Source organism: Chinchilla lanigera, unplaced genomic scaffold (genome assembly GCF_000276665.1).
Source record: "Chinchilla lanigera isolate Chin_1 unplaced genomic scaffold, ChiLan1.0 scaffold00054, whole genome shotgun sequence".
In the NCBI taxonomy this organism is placed as follows: domain Eukaryota; kingdom Metazoa; phylum Chordata; class Mammalia; order Rodentia; family Chinchillidae; genus Chinchilla; species Chinchilla lanigera.
The window spans coordinates 5,611,925-5,630,319 of NW_004955455.1; the positions used below are offsets into that span (position 1 = coordinate 5,611,925).

An 18,395-nucleotide genomic window follows, 5' to 3' on the forward strand; every position below is an offset into this window, starting at 1 on the left:
TAAATTGCCATAGTGGGGTCCTTAAGGTCAATAAAAGGCCAAAGCTGCTTCGTCCTAAATCAGGATAAAGACTTCAATTGTATGAGTTTTGAAGAAAAATTAGAACTTCAGGTCATTTCCCACAAAGAGCTCACAGAGGAAAGAAACAACAAGGCCATTCACTTCATTCACACATTTAGCATTTGCAACTTTAATCAACCAAAAGAAAAAAAGTCCCAAATGTACAAGTGAAAAAAATCCAAACTCTTGACACAGGCTTAACTAATACCAGCTACTTTTATGTACAGCTGTATAAGTTCAAAAAATCTATCCTATATGTATGTACAAAAGTTGTTTATACATAGTTCTGTACATAAGGGTCTATACATTTCCTCAGAACCCTTAGGTGCCACCTCTTGGTGAAGACACCAACACTTCATTCACATATCTTACAAAAAAGAAAAGACTTTCCAGGATTGACAAAACTCTGCATTCTGCACTCAGACCATGTAGGCTCCACTCTTGGTTAAGATCCTTCTGTCACAATGCAGACCATGCCAGGTGCATGTGTCCCCTTAAGAGCTTCACCCAGAATGCTCCAAAGTAGCCTGTAAACCAACCCAAGATGAGGCAGCAGAGTCCTGACCAGGATGCCACCATAGGTCCAGGCACGGATGAGCCTGCTTGCCCTGCTCACTGTCGGTATTCCAATTCATCTACACTGATGACTTTGGCAGGCATGGAGGGGAGGGGCTGCTGCAGCACATCTGAGCCGAACCACTTCGCAAGGCCCACGGGGGAGCTGCTCCTTTGGCTGGGGCGATGCTCCAGCTGGGAGTGCATGTGGGGCAGGCCTGGGCGACTGGGCACGTTCTGAGGAGTCGTCTGAATGCTGACAGCTGCCGCTTGGGACCCAGAGCCTGGAGGATGCAGAACTATGGAGATAAGAGGAGTTATCGTTCAGAGTGTGAGGGGGGAACGCAGTGCTTTGTCAGGCCCTGCTTCCAAATGATGCATAAAACTCCCCCGAAAAATCTTTATCAGAGGATTTACTATCAGGCTTTAAAAAACTCCTCTGCAAAATGTCTATTAAAGATCCACCCTGGATGACATGACTGTTTCCCATGCAAGCAATCCATCACAGAAGCACATGAGCTGGTAAATGGCATGTAGCCCGGACAGGTCCTACACTGAACCTGTACCCCACCTTCTTGCCTAAGAGGTAAGGGATGAAGGAAGTCAGCACAATGGGCTCTTCTACTGTCTACAGAAAAAATAATCCCCAATCCCACAGAGGTCAGTTTACTTCACCTTATTTATTCTCTAACTACTCCCTTATTCCAGTCTTACTAAGACAACTCAAGAAATGAAGTGTATAAATTCATCTCATCGGGAACTGGTCCTGAAGTCTCAAGTCTCAGCTCACCTGCCCTATTCTTGAACCTACCTGAGCGCTGTAGCTGCTGCTGCATCATTGCCAGATGCAGAGGTGTCCCGGGACGAGGGTTGAGGAGAGGGTGACTAGCAGCAGGTAAAGGGTAAAAGGGCTGACCCAGGATTGGGCCTGATATTCCCTGTAAATGAGTCAGGTCCATCCCAGGAGGAAGTACGCCTGTTGGGCACACAGAAAAAAAAAAAGTGCTGAGTAGCTAGGTGGGTGTGATGGTGCACGGCTGTAATCTCAATATTTGGGAGGCTGAGGCAGGAAGACTGCTGTGACTTCGAAGCCAGCCTTGGCTACACAGTAAGTTCAAGGCCAGGCTGAACTACTTGACAAGACCCTGTCTCAAAAAACCAAAACCAAATAAAAATCTGCTGAGTAGTCATCACAGTATACATGGAAAGTTTTAAGTTTATATAGTTTTGCTGAAAAAGTGCTCAAGCCAGGTTCACAATCTTAAAATAGACTGACTGATGGACTACCTGAGTGAGAAAGAAGAATCTGGTTACATTTTTGTAGGGATGAAACCTCCCGTAGACTCGCACTTCATCAGTGCCAGCGAATGTCATGCCAGGTCGGAAACTCACCAGCTTGGAGCAGACTTGGAAGATGCTGTGGATGTACGCCCTGCGCCAGCATCCTCTGCACCAACCCTGGGTGAAGCTGGTGAGTCGGCCGAACAATAGGGACGTGGGGAACAAGAGGAACCTGGTGGACAGGGCGGAGGAAAGGCGTCCCTGGAACGGGGGATGCCAAGGTGGGAGTTTTCCTTCCAGTTGCTTTAGGTCGGTAATCTTGTTCTTTGGTGTAACGGTTGGCCTGGGGCAGCGGGGTGGAACATGAAGATCGCTGTAACGTCGGAAGTTTGGGATTTGTTGTAGAAGGGTCTCGTTCAGCACTGGGTATGGAGTTGGATGAGAGTAGGTTCTCTGTAAGGATCCAGCAAGAAAATATTTGGGTATTGATAAACATTTCTCAGATACTTTGGCTCCCTACTGGCTCAGTAAATGTCGTCTTTCTCCCCAGTACTGAGGAGTGAACTCACGGAGAACTGAGCTACAACACTAGACTTTAAAATGTTTTTAAGTTCTGAGACAAGGTCTCAAGTTGCCCAGACTGACCTTGATCCTCAGTCCACCTGCCTTAGCCTCCCACACAGCTGGGATTACAGGGGTGTGCCAACACCCAGTTTCTCGTTTCTTAAAATGGTCACCATTCTCTCTTGATTTCAACAAGTTTAGATGACTGCATGGTAGGGACTATCACTTGCCTTACAGGCAGGTCCATAGTATGAATTGTAAGTAGCGGTCACAGGAGCACTTAGACACAGAGCTGGTACTAGACTGCAAGTCTTACAGCTTACCAACTCTTTGCGGAAATAGAGGACTTTTTTTTTTCTTGTTTTGACAGTAGTGGCACCAAACCCAGGATCTCACAAGCTAGGCAAGCACTCTAGCACTGAGCTACACCCCCAGCCCATTAAGAATTTTAATATTTAACCAGAAGCTCTGAAGTTATAAATGATACATCTCTTCAAGAGCCCACATCTCTATTTTTATATTCTTCCTGACATAAGAACAGTTACTGGGAAATGCCTGGCATAGTAGGCTTGGTGGTCTAACTAGCTGGGTATTCTGCTTCACCCAAATTGCTGGGGCCTGGACCTACATGGGGCCTAGCTCCAGCAGCAGCAGCTGCTTGGGATTAACATGCTTGTTAGCTGAAGTGAAAAAAGCAAGTGTAAAATGTCAATCTGTAACAGGAAATTTAAATAGCAATTACAATCTAGTCAAAGAATGTGAACTACCTTACTAGGACCAGGAAGACAGCCAGTTAATTCCCTCTCCCACCAAGTCTCAAACAGAGGCAGAGCTTTCAGACGATTCTTCTACACCCGTCTGAACTCTAACTTAAAAGCATCTGTCATCATGTCCTTCATAATCCTTGCTGTGCACCTCATAAGCCTCTCACATTTTCTACAGCCTTCTGAAAGGCTCTTGCACATATCTGGCACCTCTGTTAGGTGTCTTATTAAGACAGCTAGCTCTCCACACGCTAGAGAGAAGCTTTCGGAAGTAAAGCTGTATGTCAAGGCCGGGTGTGGTGGCGCACGCCTATAATCCCAGCACTCGGAAGGCTGAGGCAGGAAGATCATGGTGAGCTCAAGATCAGCCTGGAACTACGTAGGGAAACCCTGTCTCAACAAAACAAATGTACCAATTATTCATCTTTGAAGATGACTAAGAATGTTAAACCAAAGGCCACTCTTTTAAACTAACACTCACACCATTCTTAAGTACATCAGAATTTCAAACAACTAAGTAAGTGTGACACATAACTGACCCAGAGTAGTGAGAGGGTGGGCCCAGGGCTCTGGAGAAAATCAGGTCAGGTCAGGCTGGTCATACTCAGGGCCAGTTCTCTCTAGCACATATATTCTTGAGCAGTACAGTCTCAACAGTGCTATATTACCTTCACTGGACTTCTGAGTATCTTCCTTACTGTCACCAGAAACTGCTTTTCCAGAGGCTGGGTCCTCCTTGCTTTTCTCTTTGCTCTCGTACATCTTTCGGATTACTGAGGTAGGGGTGAAGGAAGGAGAAAGCTGCAGAGAAAAACATTTGGCAGCAATCAGCACGCTCGGTGTGCCTCAACTTCCAGCCAGCTGAACTGGCCGTGCTACTGAGTGAGGTGAGAAGTCCCTAGCTTGCCTGTATGCTGGCAAAGGCCAACTCCAAAGATCTGATTTAAAGCTACTGAAGGAAAAGAAATACCAAGAGAACTAGGCAGTGTTCCAAGAGCGTCATCGCTTGCTTCTAACTGTGATGATAGGGATCTGCCTCTGTTTCATGGTCTCCCAGCCCAGGGTTGGTCTGGGAAGAGCACGGCAAAGGATCTGCATACTGCAGCACCAGCTCTCCTTTTCATCTGATAAAGGGCATTTCGGACAACTTCAGAACCGGAACACTCCATGTTCCTAATATTTTTCTTCCTAACTTGGCTACTAGAAAATTCACAATTCTTTTACTCGTCTCCTCAGCCACTAGGATTCATCACTTGGGATCACTCATTCCCCATCTCTTTTCTGGTTACTTCTACTCTGATGATTGTATTATGTGCCCTTTCTAGCTGAACTATTCCAAACCAGTGATGGCAGGAGACAGGCACAGTAATAAGCAGAAAGCTCCTTCTAGACCTTGCCTTCAAGATGTTCGGTACAAGGATCCACATGGAATCCTGAAGCGCACAGCAGCGGCTTCTTCCCCCGTCTATCAGCTGTGTGTGTCGGGGGCCCTGGGGGTTGAACCCAGGGCCTTCACACTGAGCTACATCCCAGCGTTTTGTTATTCTGAGACAGGGTCTTGCTGAATTACTAAATTGAACAGGCACAATCTCAGCCTCTCACAGTGCTGGGATTACAGGCATGTACCTCCCAGCCTGGCTTGTCTATCAGCTCTGACTACATGGGAATGAAACATTTAAAAATTACGGCTAGTCAGTTGTAAAACTAGCCTTGTCACCAAAAAAGCAGCAAACAAATCCTCTGTCCAGCCTGAGTTTGTGTCAGAGACCTGAACAATGTGTGAATCCCCCGCATGTTCATGGATCCCCCGTGATCTGACCTGTCATCCCTGTGTGCCCTCCTTCCTGGCTCTCATTGTCCTCTCACCTCCCCGCGCCAGTGATTCATTGTTTGAACATACTATGTCCTCCGTGTGCCCTGGCCCATGCTCATCTACCTTCTGGAAAACACCCCAGTTTAGGGACCTCATTGAGTTAGACTGTATCTACCAGAGGAAGACCTAATGACAGGCAGGTATGAAAGATTACTAGATCAGGGTTTCTTGGAAGGCCCTCGAAGAAAGTTAAGGTACACAGTGCACAACATCAGCACAATCGGGCATTTTAAAGCCATACACAGTCACTAAGGGTCACTGACCATGCTTGTGATGGAGGCACCCGGAGCTGGGGAAGAGGAACTGCCTCGGTGCACAGGGGCTGGTGACTTGGTCACTCGCTGTGGCCTGTGAACAAAGCAGTTATCAGCGTGAGCCCCAAATCACTTCAACTCCAAGACTAGTCCAGGAGTTTAAAATCCCTTTCCCTTAACCAATTTCCCAAACATTTAATTTTTGTGTAACATATGTAAAAGCAAATAATAAATTCTGAGGGGAAGATAAAAGCCTCAGGAAACATGGCCCTGGTCTCATAATAGCTCTCAGTCTAGCGGAGGAGTTCATAACTTAGGGTAAATCGAGGTAAATGTAGGTATTAGACACCAACAAGTAACAGTGAGAAAAATGCAGCAGGAAAATGAATGACAGGAGACTTCAAGGACTCTGGGGGAGTTTTCCCACCGCTCCAAGGAGCCAGTGAAAAGGTACAGATGGGAAATAGTGGTTCAGGTAGAAGGAACAGGCACAGGGATTTGGGAAGGCCGTGTGCAAGGTGTCTAGGTGTGCAGTTTTATTCGTAGCCTATACCAGTGAGGTAGCTAGGAAGACCTTCATTCTGTGGGCCGACTGTGCTCCAGAGGGTAGGAAGCAACACCACTAGCAACAGCACCTGGCAAAGTAATGCTCTGTGAACCAGTGGTTCAAATGAAATACAGAATCAAGAGCTTCCAGTATTTTAGGGCCCAGTTACATGTAGCATGCCCCACCACTCCTAGTCTATATCCAAGACTAATCTCAGGCCTCCTAATTAAAGGAAAAATAAGAGTCTTCCCTTCTGTCCCCAGCCATTCTGTTCATTCTCCCTCAGCTTTGAAGAACAGCCGTTGGTGTTCAGACATAAACAAGTTAAGAAAAGAAAAAATTATATAGGCTTCATTGCATTTTAGCCATGTCGAACCTTGTGGCTGCAAAGTCAAAAGCCCAAGAATAGTCACTGATGCTAAAAGTTCTCTGAACCAGGGCTGGGGGCTGTAGCTCAATGGTATAGTTCTCGCTCTCCATGCATGAGGCCCTGGGTTCAATCCCCAGCGCCACCAAAGAAAAAAAAAGTTCTCTGAACCAGAAGCAGAGAGAATCCTAAACCCATGGCTTCCTTTGAATCAGTACTAGAATAGCCTTGTTGCTGTCACAATGAGACTCAGTGTGACATGACAGTGTGGGCCGATAGAGCAGTGGTATTCTAGGGGATGAAGGTAGGACCCGTATCATTTACTCCTGGTGAACAGAGTTGAGTATCTAGTAGGTGTAGACACTGGTCTAGGTGCTGAGGGTACAGCAATAAATGAAGCAGACCAAAAAATCTCTGGCCTCATGCAGGTCACATTCTTATACATGAGACAGAGAGAGCAGGGAGACAAGAGTATGAGGGCTGCGGGGGCAGCTTGGTGGCAGAGTGCCTGCTTAGTAGGTGCAAGGCCCTGAGTTAATACCACTTCCTCCCCCAAAAAGGCAGGAGCTGGGGAAGACTATGTACATAGGGCGTTCAGGGAGGGCCTAGAGCAGTGATGACGAACGTACGACATGCGTGCCACAGCAGCTGTCTGTATTACTGAAAGCTCACTGGCCTAGCGGCTGATATCTGATTCACAAAATGAAGGCTACACTGATACTACTTGGGTCTACTCTCTGGTTTTGAGTAATTCACATTTGAAAAATCCTGGTTTGTATGTAAAATGCAGATTTTTATCCCCATCCTACCTCCCAGGGCTGACGCACATACCAAATACAATTTTGTATGTTAAATATGTTTTGAAAGTTACAGATCCTGTCAATGAGTATGAGGTAGCCACATGACAGGAAGTTGGCCAAGGAAGCCTAGCAGACCCGTGCCGAGGCTCTGCATTTAGTCTGAGACCTACCACAGCTAAGAGGTACTCACACCAGGGCACGTCCTGGTTACACTGTCTTCTGAAGCAAGATGCCGATGCGCTGATAACTAAAAATCACATCAAAATGTAAATCATCCTCCCTACACACACTAGGGACTGAACCCCGGGCTTTGAGCATGCATGGCAAGGCGTGTTCTCTACTACTGAGCGACACCCCAGCCCTTTATTATTTTTTGAGACAAGGTCTTGCTATGCCCAGAGTGGCCTCAAACTTGCCATTCTTCCGCTTCAGGCTCCTGAGTAACTTAAAATTACCGGCAGGCACCACCACACCCACCCTTAAATACTTCACTGACAACTATTCCATAGTGAAAACTAATAAATAATGTTCAGGATGCACATCTAAAACTAAAGGAGTAACAATTTTCAGAACAGTCACTTCTGAGGGAGAAAAGGGATACAAGTGGCAAAGGGTCCATGGAAGGCTTCCAGGTGACTAACAAACGGATCTGCCTTATCATACGCTCATTGTTTTATGAAATTTCTTGTGTTTGTTTAGCTAAAAAAAAACAATATTACTCTTCATTCCTGTTTCTCCCAAACTTTCACCAATGTTTCACTTAGCAAAGATGAGGTGAGTGAAGTCAGTAATTACCTTTTAATAGCTCTGATTAAAAAAAAAAACAGAAAAAACCACCTCGGCTCTAATCAGCAAACCCTTGACATAACAATTACACACCCAGGGAGAGTTAGACAACACAAGCAATCTGTGAGAGAAAAGGAGTTAGGTGTTTTGCTTATCATCATCTCAGAAGTGTGACTGCAGATAAGAAGCTATGCTGACTGCGTATGTAGAAATGAAACCCTACATGGCCAAAATGCTGGAGCATACCTGTAATCCCAGCACTCTGGGAGGCTGAGGCAGGAGGATCACAAGTTCAAGACCAGCTTGGGAAACTTCGTAAGATCCTATCTCAAAAATAAGAAATGGACTGGGGATATAGCTTGGTGGCACAAGAGCCTGCCTGGCAAGTGCAAAGTCCTCAGTTCAATTCCCAGTACCAAAAAAAAAAAAAAAAAAAAAGAGAAGAAAATAAAAGAAAAAATGGGCTGGGGAATGCAGTTCAGTACAAAGGCCCTGGGTTTAATCCCCAGTAATACAGTAATACAAAAAAGAAAAAAAAGGGTAAGCGAAAAGCTTTAACTGGTAGAAACATCATACAATCTTAAAGTATATTTACTCATACCAAAATTATAAGGGAAATTAGGTAGGCAATACCCTTCCACAACTAATTAGCAAACTGAAACAACAAAAAAAGTATAAAACAAGAATTAAATAAAACCGTGTAGGATAAAAAACCCAATGTCCAGCTTGGCATGGTGGCACATGCGTGTAATACCAGCACTGGGGAGGCGGAGGCAGGAGGATCACTGTAAGTTTGAGGCCAACCTGGTCTACAAAGTGAGTTCAAGGCCAGCCTGAACTGCATAATGAAACCCTGTCTCAAAAAAGAAAAAACAAAAACAAAAAAACCCAATGTCCCTGTAACAGAATTTCAATCACATTATTTCCTCTATTACTAACATTTGATTTTTACCTTGTATTATACAACATATTAGCATATGCAACAGAATTATACTATAGTTTATTAACTAGTTTATTAATTTTAAGAAAACTATTTGCAAATTAGTACCCAAATTTGCATGGGTAGCATTAATAATTTACCGGTTTCTGAATCCGTCTCTGGTTCTGTCCACCTGTGGTTTGCCAAAACCAGGCTGGTAGAAGTTTGCTGCCTGTACTGCCAGGTCATGCGGCAGGGCCAGGCCCTCCAAAGCTGCCTGCTGCAACTCTAGCTGGCTCATCTGCTGAACAGAAGGGGCAAGCATGGTCAGTGCAAGAATGAAGACAGTCAGTGCACTTTCTATGAAGATCTCTCATGCGTACATTTAAGCAGCAACCGAGAAAATGAATAGAAATGACTGAATTATGCTGCCTACCCACTGAACAGAATTTGAGTATTATTTTCGTTACTCAGCCATTTTCTAGCCTTCACTGAAGTTGAACTGTAGGACCACTGCACAACAAACCACAAGAGTTAAGCTTAGACAGGCGTGGTGGTGCACACCTGTAACCCCAGCACTCAGGAGATGGGCAGGAAGACTGCTCCGAGTTTGAGGCCAGTGTGGGAAACACAGTGAGTTCAAGACCGGCCTGAACTACACATATACAGCGAGACATGGTCTCAAAAAAAAAAAACTAGAGTTCCACTGCTGCAAAAACCACTTCCAAGCATTGTAGCAATTCAATTCTTTATCACACAAACAACTGGATGAAAAAACGAGCAACACATTAGGTATGAGAAGAGCTCAGCCTAACCTGGGCTGTGACGGGGCTCATAGGCTTTCGAATGCCTTGGAATGGATCTCCGAGTAATTGCTGTGGTCCTGGTGTGAAACCTGTCAGGAAAGTTACGAATGAATGTCAAGGTCGTGTTCATAGCATTATCACTAATACACGCTGCTCTTCACTGAGCTCTCTTCTAGCAGTACTGACTCCTTGGGCTGATGGACACCCCTCTTCCCTGTCCTCTCACAGTGGGCTATGTGGACCTCAGTTCAAGTATGTAATTGCCCAAACTGCTGGTCTATCCATTTTCCCCACTAAACAGTCACCTTTATATCCCTTTCAGGGTGAATACCTCTCTGGGGAAGAACTTTCCTAACCAGCCATTTGGCCACGCTCACTAAGCCACCTGGTACCAAAGTAGAGCTAGTACTCTGACGATCACACTTTCCACAGAATTCTATCTCCCTGACTGTGGAAAAATCATTTCAAAAGCTGCCTCTCAAGGTATGACTAACAAGGTGAGTGGGCAGCAGCCTACAGTGGTTCTAGATCGGCAGAAACGCTATGACACTGCTAGGACAGCTTTCTGCAAGTGCTTAAGTCACATTCTGAATTAACTGCAAGACACAGCTTACTATCTCTCAACCTTAACAGCTTGGTAGACAGCCACTATTCTGACTTCTTTATCAAGGGAAAATCTAAGAAGCTATATTAACTTTGTAGGATTGAATTCCCCAAATAAGGAAGAAGATTAAAGAACTGTCCCAATTTAGATTAATTTCAAGTAAAAATATACCATGAAGGATAGCTGAGTAAGTTATCTTCCACATTTATCCCACACTTCATCCAAAATGCATAATAAATTTACATATTTCTGTTAAAACTCAAACTGTCTATTCCAGGGGATACAAATACAGTACGTGTGCTTAAGGGGGAGCAGATGTCTGTGCTTGAGAGCAGGTACCAGGCTGGGGATGTAGCTTAGGGGTAGAGTGCTTGCCTAGCACGTGCAAGGCCCTGGGTTCTGTCTCAGCACTGTAAAAAAAAAATCATCTAGTTACCAATTGGTGATGGTATTCTTGGGCGAAGGTAGTCTGCTGAGGCTGCTCGAGTTTGAAACACCTGTGACACGGGAGGAGAGGGTGCTCTTTGGCCCAGTAAAGATGTGGTAGGCTCCAAGCTCCCCATAAGGCCACTCAAAAGATTGGAAGAAGCAGGTCTTTGAACTGGTTGACCCAGAAGTTCCTATTGTCAAAAAACCCAAATTCCTGTGAGTAAACCTAGTTCTTCCTTTTAGTCAGAAACTATGGATTATAGAGTAACTTTGAAAGTCGGATGACGAAGCCTCCTGATGCTTTATTGAAGGACCCGGTATATGTACATGCAACACATTTCTCTGCATGTTCAGCTAGCAGTATTTGCTTGAAATTAGTGGTACAAATAGTTTACCTACTTTAAATTCCACAGAAATTGCAAACCTGAAAACTAGAAATCAAAGGCTTACTATGTGAGGCAACAGCATGACAGCCACAACTGCCAGGCAACACAGATCATTATCTGAGGCCCAAACCCGGACCACTACACAAAACCAGTTCAGGGGAGTACTGCTGAGGGCTCCAGGGCCTCAGTCTAAGATTGAAACATACCTGCAGGATGTTCTTGGGGGCAGGCTGGCCTGCAGTCTCAGCAGGAGACATCAAATGGCTTTCAAGATTTTGCTAAAAAAGTCAAAGAAAAACTGGTTTTAACTTCAACACATGTAACTTATAGATTAACTGGGAATCACAAGAAAATATTAAACATTCACAGGAGTTAACTACAGAATGATGTTCAAGTCACAGAAAACTAACTTAGACCAACTTGTTCCTCTCATCACATAGGCCCCAAAGACCTGAGAATGGAAAAACTTTTTCCCCTTGTGGTACTGGAGACCGAACCTGGAGCCTCCACACTAAGCCACATCTCTAGTCCTAGTTTCCTTGTGAGACACAGTGTTGTTAAGTTACTAAGGTGCCCACGCTGGGCTTAAACTTGCAGTCTTTCTGCCTCAGTCTTCCCGAGGGCTAAGAGGAAAGGTGTGTGTCACCAGAAGCTGGAAAGACGCTTATAGGCACAGGCAGACCACCTCTGCTGCTGACACTGCTCTGTGTTACTCTTTTTCTTATTGAGGCAAGGTCTTGCTACATAGTCCAGGCCACGCTTGAACTCACTACATAGCCCAGGCTGGCTTTGGACTCGCACCCCTCCTGCCTCACACTCTGGGATTCTAAGCATGCACCACCATGTCTGGCTCCATCTTACTGCTTCTAATGTTGTGAGCAAAAGAAAGGAAAAGAAAATTGAAAAAACTGAGTCACACATAAGAAACTGTGATAATTTATAATTTATAGATTTTAATTCCTGAGGCAATCCTTGCTACCCACTATATATTAACAAGATTTACAGAGATGATATTAAAAACTTAGACAATATGCAAATTTGGCCAGAACTGTTATATTTTAGTTTCATGTTTCAGAACATTTAAACTTTATTAATTTTTAAATAGCTATCAAAATGGGTCTCATGCAGGACAGAGTTCAAATCCTCCACTGTTTTTAATGTATCATAGGTTCTATTTTGCATATCCAACTTGCATTCCCGCCTGTACTTTGGTAAATTCCTATCCCCATTTAGTTCAGCCTTTGAGAAAATAGCTCTTCTAATACTGTACCAGAAACTTCCCTTCCACTAGATGGAGCTAGCAGAACCCACAGCGGTATCCTTGGGTGTGAAACTGCTCAAAGATACTCCAATGTTTTTTTGCTGGTTTTGGAATTGGTACAAAATACAAATAATTTTAATAAGCAATCTCAAGAGTTATTTGCTTCCACTTAAATATAATAAACAAGCAAGTTTATACTACATGCCTTACTATATTTAGAGGGCAGAATCTAAAATTCCATTTAAAATAGGGTTTAGACTGAACCAGCATGTTTCATTTTGGGATGAACAATATGATTGAGCCTAATATAAGGGGCAGATGAGCTATAGTATAACACAGTTATAGATATGAGATGTAGCAAAGACACTGATTTTAGAAATACAGGACCTAACATGCAAATCCAGCAACATCGGTTATTACTTGGTATCCTTACTGCATTACTTTCTGTGTTTTCCTTCCTAGGTTAGATTATTTTGTGTTAGTCTCTGCCCAGCTACTTGAATTATGCCATCTGTTTTTTTTTTTTTTAACCATCTGTTTTCTTAGCAGATGTTTGAAACACATCCCCCTGGCTGAAACCAGATATACTTCAAAGAATTGAAACCTCAGTATCAAGTCAAGGACCCTCACAACTCAGACTCAGTTGTATCAATATCCTAGAAATAGAGGCCTAAAACTGCAGAATAGCTGTCTCCATTTCCATAGTCACTCACATTAAAAGAAAAAAGCTGACTGCAAGATTTGACTGACACCAGTCAGCACCCAATCACCAAGACACAAAGGTGACAAGAAAAGGTGATAGTATACTCCCAACATTTTAATCTGGTCTTCATTTGAAAGCATTTCTATTTAATAATTCTTTGTACACAAATAATTCTAATGCAGTTTTCAAGAACAATTCCCTGTAATTTACCAATGGTTTGACAGAAAAAGAAATGAAGTCTATCTTTTTGAGATGTCTTCTTTCAGAGGCATAAGATCAGCCGGAACACGAAGGCCCAGAATAATGGCACCTCTGTCTGACCCTTTTAGGTTGAAATTTCACTAGCTGTTGGTCAGATAAGGAAGGTTAAAATCAGCTGCCTTCTCTAGGTACAGGTGTAGTGAACCAGATATTCCTCTTCAGACTTTGGCTGCTTGTAACTGTCAGACAAGGAGCCAGGAGAAAAGAGGCAAGACATAAGCTGATACATGTACTAACGCTTAGCAGCAACCAGAATAGTTGTATTTTCATTATTCAAAGCTGCCTTGCTTCCCTATCACTTTGTATCATCAAGGGATAGCAATCTTTAACACATGGTCTATTGCTGAGAACCACTAAGCGTTATTACAAAGACCAGTGTATGTTATTCATGCACATTTAGTGAAATGCATTCACCTTATAACCTAACCTCATACCCAGAAACAGAAAAAAAATCATACATTTTTCCATTAGTAATTTAACAGAACGCAACTGTCTCAAAATCTGTCTTAAATACTTTAACCTGATTTGTATTACTGCCAACTGCCTAATCAAAAGAGCAGGAATTAGAAACTGTGAAAAGAAAGATTTTACTATAAAAATACGCTGTTACATGAACTTAAGTAGCTGAATAACCATAAAACTTTTTCCTAAGCTCATCTAAAAAGATAGTTTTATACCTGTTTGAGCAATAATTTGATAAAGTAATGCAAGTATTGCATAAAACTGAATCTTTCTATCATCACTCACCACACACACCCACACCCATAGGTTGGTCTTTCTAGTAATGAACAGAATATTGATATAGAACACAAAAACATCAAAGCTCAAATGAATGGACTAAAGAATATCCAATTTACTCAGAATACCTTTATAAAAATCCATTTATTGTGAAACAGAAAGAGGGAAAGGGAGAAAGGCTGGGTGAGGCTTGTGTCAAATACTTACACTGACTTTGGGCTGAGAAGGCAAAGTTCCACTTGCCTTCATGGTGCTCACTAGCTTGTTAAATGCAGTCATATCGCCATCTTTCTTGAGTTGTCGATTGCTGTTTACAGCACTCAGGGTCTCCTCTAAGTGTTCTGCCATGAAGGGAGTTGAATTCTTCACTTGCTGGTCCACCTTCAAGCCCTTGAGCCCTGCTTCTACCTCCTCCACTGAAAGCACAACCCCTGAATGTGCTGAAAAGTGAGAAAGTCTTGGTTAAACCAAGCAGAGATATTGGTCGGAATTTTCTTTGGTTATATGGTGGTTAAGATGAAGAGAATTTATTTCACAATGGAAGTGAGGCTGACACTGAAAATAGACAAACTAAAAACAGTCAAAATCATAGTTACTTATTGGAAATAAGGCTGTAACTCTGTAGTTAGTAAGTGATGGCATAAACTAAAATGTGTAGATACTAGAAACTGGGACCACAGCCCTGAGGTGCTAGGCTCTCAGACTTAAGATCTTGCTGTGTGTTTGCAGAAGGGTATCTTATTATAATGAGTCTGCTGGAGACTGGTTACTAGGCACAGGAATCTCAAGACCTGAATATCAGCAGGACTGCTACTTGCACTCCGGTTACTGTAGCAGTAAGTTGCCATGTTGAGGACTTATAGCCTAACCAACAACACTGCAGACTGGGGCGCAGTTGTAAGAACTGACAAGATATGCTGGAGAGGACCGAAACATTCACTGTGTGTTACAAACAAGCCAAGGATAAGAAGAACTTAGACGGAAAGTTCCAATGATGGGTTATGACCCACTGACTGTCACAGTCCCCAGAAAGGAAGCACTGCTTGATAGAATGAGCCCTTTCAAGACTGCTACACAAAATCCACCACACACCTGACTCAATGCGACAGCAGTATGTTACTCTAAGACAATCCAAACTTTTTTAGGTACGTAAAGCAGATTCTCAATAAACACTTACAGCTCTCTTTGAGTTTTTCTTTATTTGCAGATAGGCTGGAAAGAAGAGGTTTTAAATCCACTTTGGCTTTCTGTAGCATTTCTAAAATATCCACCTTATTTTCAGCATGGTCTTCCAATGGTATAGGAGCAAAATAATTCCCCGAGTTCTGTCCAGGAGAGAGGATAGCTTGCTCCAGACCTGACAATCAAATAAACATATTCATAATTGGTCCCAATAAAGCATAGAAACTAATCTCTAATGGTTTAAAAGGACACAAATTGAAAGCTTTTCATTATTCTGAGACATTATTACCCTAATGGGCCCCTCACAAATGAAGACGAAATTAAAGCCAGGTGCAGTGGTGCAAGTCTGTTATTCCAGCTACTCAGGAGGCTGAGGCAGGAGGATTCCAAGTTTGAGACCAGCCTGGGCAACTTAGTGAGTCCTCTCAAAATAAAAGAGGCTGGGTGTATAACTCAGCATTTCCTGGGTTCAAACCCAGTACCACAAAGAAAATAGTAAGAAAGGCTGGGTATGTAGCTAAGTGGTAATGTTTGTCAAGTGGAAGGCCCTGGGACTCTGGATTTAAATACTAGTACCTCAAAAAAAAAAAAAAAGGACAGGTACAATCAAGACAGAATGTCAGAGAAAGCTAAGTCTACATCCAAGGCCAGACTCTTTATTCAGTTTACCTGCAAGTCTCTCCAGCTCTTCATGTGGCGTTGACCCAAGGCTGCTGGATCGGCTCCCTGATCGGCTCGGATTAGAGAACCACCTGCTGAACCGACTGGCAGAGACTGACCCTTCTCCCAAAACATCTTCTATCATCTAAAGAGAAAGGTGAGTTGAGCTAAGAGAGTAGTTTTTAGGCAAAAAAGGACGCAAACATTCACATTTGAAGGGTCACTTACTTTGGAACTTCCTTTGATGCTGCTGACCTGAAGGTAAACAGTCTCAGAATTTAGGGTTTTGAACCTTTAATTTTTCTCCCCCTGGCTGGGTCATTTCTGAGTATCTTAAAATTGGTACAATCAACCATGTACTTCCTAAGTATATATAGCCAAGCCTCTATACCATACAGAATTTTGGTTTTGCATCTTTTGCCTCAGAAAATCCATATACTACCAAATGTTCTCAGAGGACTTACTTTCTTTTCTTTTTTCTGAGACAAGGTCTTGCTATACAGTCCAGGCTGGCCTAGAACTTAGAATCTTCCTGGCTTACCCTCCTGAGTGGTGGAATTATAGGCAGGCGCCTATGCCTAGCTCAAGGACTTAGTCTCTAAGCAGCACCAACACTGCCTCTGACTAATCACCAAGTCTGAAGAGGCTGTAAGGATTATGAAATTCAGTTCTGACAATTTCAAAAGCCAAAAGCGGGACTGGGGATTTAGCTCAGCAGCAAAGCACCTGCCTGGCAAGTGCAAGGTCATGAGTTCAGTGTCCGGTACCGGAAAAAAACAAAAAAAAAAAACCAAAACAAAACAAAAAAACCCAAAAGCTACAAAAGTAGACTCATGAAGATCATAATTCCAAAACAAAATTTAGAAAGCATCATGGGAGGGATGACATTTTAATAGACGTTTAATTTCGATTTGAGCTTAATGGGAAGTTTATAAGTATTCGCTTTCTTTTAAATCCAACCTCTACCAGTTTGGTTTAAGAATAAGGGCAAGTAAATGATGCACTATGATCAGATACAATTTCTTCAATATCATTTCATAATAGTTACTTATATTGCCAATCTTCTTTAAAAACTAGATTTTGGCATTTTTAAAAATATAAATTTTCAATCCTACCCTAAAGTAAATCCAGTTAAATATATACATTAATCTTTTTACTTGAAGTTTAAAACCAAGTTTCCAGTCAATGTTCAGCAAGGGAGGGAAGGTTAGATTTACTGTTACGGTTTTTTGCAGTCTTGGGGACTGCAGGGGAGTTTTACCAATGGACTACACACATGGCTCTTTTCATTCTGAGACTGAGACTCACTAAATTGCCCAGACTGGCCTTGAACTTGTGATTTTCCTGTCTCAGTGTCCCAAGTAGCTAGGATTATAGGCACACGTCACTGTGGCTAGCCTACATTTTCTTTTCATTCTTACTGGGAATAATGTTTTCATAATCTATACTCAAACTAGAACAAGTATTTCTCATGAAAGGATTTCCTTTGTTTGTTTTTGAGAGAGGGTTTCACTATGCAGTTCAGGCTGGCCTTGAACTCACTATGTAGCCCAGGTTGGCCTTGAACTCACGGTGATCTTCCTGCCTCAGCTTTCCAAGTGCTAGGATTATATGCATGTGCCACCATGCCCAGCTTATAAAAGAATTTTTAAATTCAGAACCCTAATTTGATTTTTTGTTTCTGAAACTTCTATTTTCAGAGGAATTATTCAGATAGTTCCAATAACATTCCACTTGTATACTCTCATACCTTAAATATGACTCTCAGGTGCACTAATTTTCCATTAATTGAAGAGAAACATTATAAATGATGTTTCAGAGCAGAAAAAAATGAGAATTTATATCCAAAATACAACCATTTTAGTGATAAGTAAGAATTATAAAAGAAGCAATGAAAAGCTACAGTTATTCAAAATGTTTCACTGGGGCTGGAGGTTTAGCTCAGCGGCACAGTGCCTGCCTGGCAAGTGCAAGGTCATGAGTCCGAGTCCTTGTACCGGAAAAAAACAAAAACAAAAACAAAAACAAAAATGTTTCACTGTTGAAAAAAACAACTTTTTTTTTTGTCTTTTTGAGACAGGGTCTCGCTCTGCAATTCAGGCTGGTCTTGAGCTCACTTTGTAGCCCAGGCTGGTCTCAAACTTGCAACAATCCTCTTGTCTCAGAGGATTTAGAGCTCACTCAATTTAGTGAGCCTCCCCAGTGTTGAGATTACAGGTGTGCGCCACCATGCCTGGCTCTAAAAAACTTTAATTTTTATAAATAACAAAACTGATGGCTTAAAGACATTCTTGTCTGCCTCAGCCTCTCAGACTGCTGGGATTACAGGCACGTGCCACTGCACCTAGAACTAAAAGGCTTTACACCTGAAAAGAATCGTAAGAGTTTATTTAGTCATTTTTACAGAGCAAGCTGGGACACTAATAGCAGAGGTTCCCACCTGTATGTTGCATAGGAAATGGAGACCTGGATTCACACTTGATTTCTAGGTCAGGGCGCCCTCTCCTATATTCTTATCGAGGAGTCTGGGAACTGTATTCCAGTGTTTCAGCTATCCTTAGATTTGTAATGGTATTTTTTTTTTTTTTTTTTTTT

The 18,395-nt window shown here is 42.7% G+C and overlaps 1 protein-coding gene across 4 annotated transcripts in view; it reads right to left on the reverse strand.

Moving 5' to 3' along the window:
• Window positions 1-162: 162 nt before the first annotated feature.
• Eif4enif1 (eukaryotic translation initiation factor 4E nuclear import factor 1) overlaps window positions 163-18,395 on the reverse strand; it is a 48,457-nt gene continuing 30,224 nt past the window's right edge. For 3 of the 4 annotated variants that reach the window (XM_005396315.2, XM_005396313.2, XM_005396314.2), the window contains exons 8-19: window positions 15,810-15,945; window positions 15,136-15,315; window positions 14,166-14,398; window positions 11,202-11,273; window positions 10,617-10,800; window positions 9,586-9,665; window positions 8,932-9,074; window positions 5,361-5,445; window positions 3,893-4,025; window positions 2,008-2,349; window positions 1,427-1,591; window positions 163-914 (exon numbers count right to left, since the gene is read on the reverse strand). In XM_005396315.2, coding sequence (XP_005396372.1) covers window positions 673-914; window positions 1,427-1,591; window positions 2,008-2,349; window positions 3,893-4,025; window positions 5,361-5,445; window positions 8,932-9,074; window positions 9,586-9,665; window positions 10,617-10,800; window positions 11,202-11,273; window positions 14,166-14,398; window positions 15,136-15,315; window positions 15,810-15,945 — 1,995 coding nt within the window. In that variant the 3' untranslated portion in view covers window positions 163-672. The remainder of the gene's footprint in view (window positions 915-1,426; window positions 1,592-2,007; window positions 2,350-3,892; window positions 4,026-5,360; window positions 5,446-8,931; window positions 9,075-9,585; window positions 9,666-10,616; window positions 10,801-11,201; window positions 11,274-14,165; window positions 14,399-15,135; window positions 15,316-15,809; window positions 15,946-18,395) is intronic. The other variant, XM_005396316.2, reaches the window with a different exon arrangement.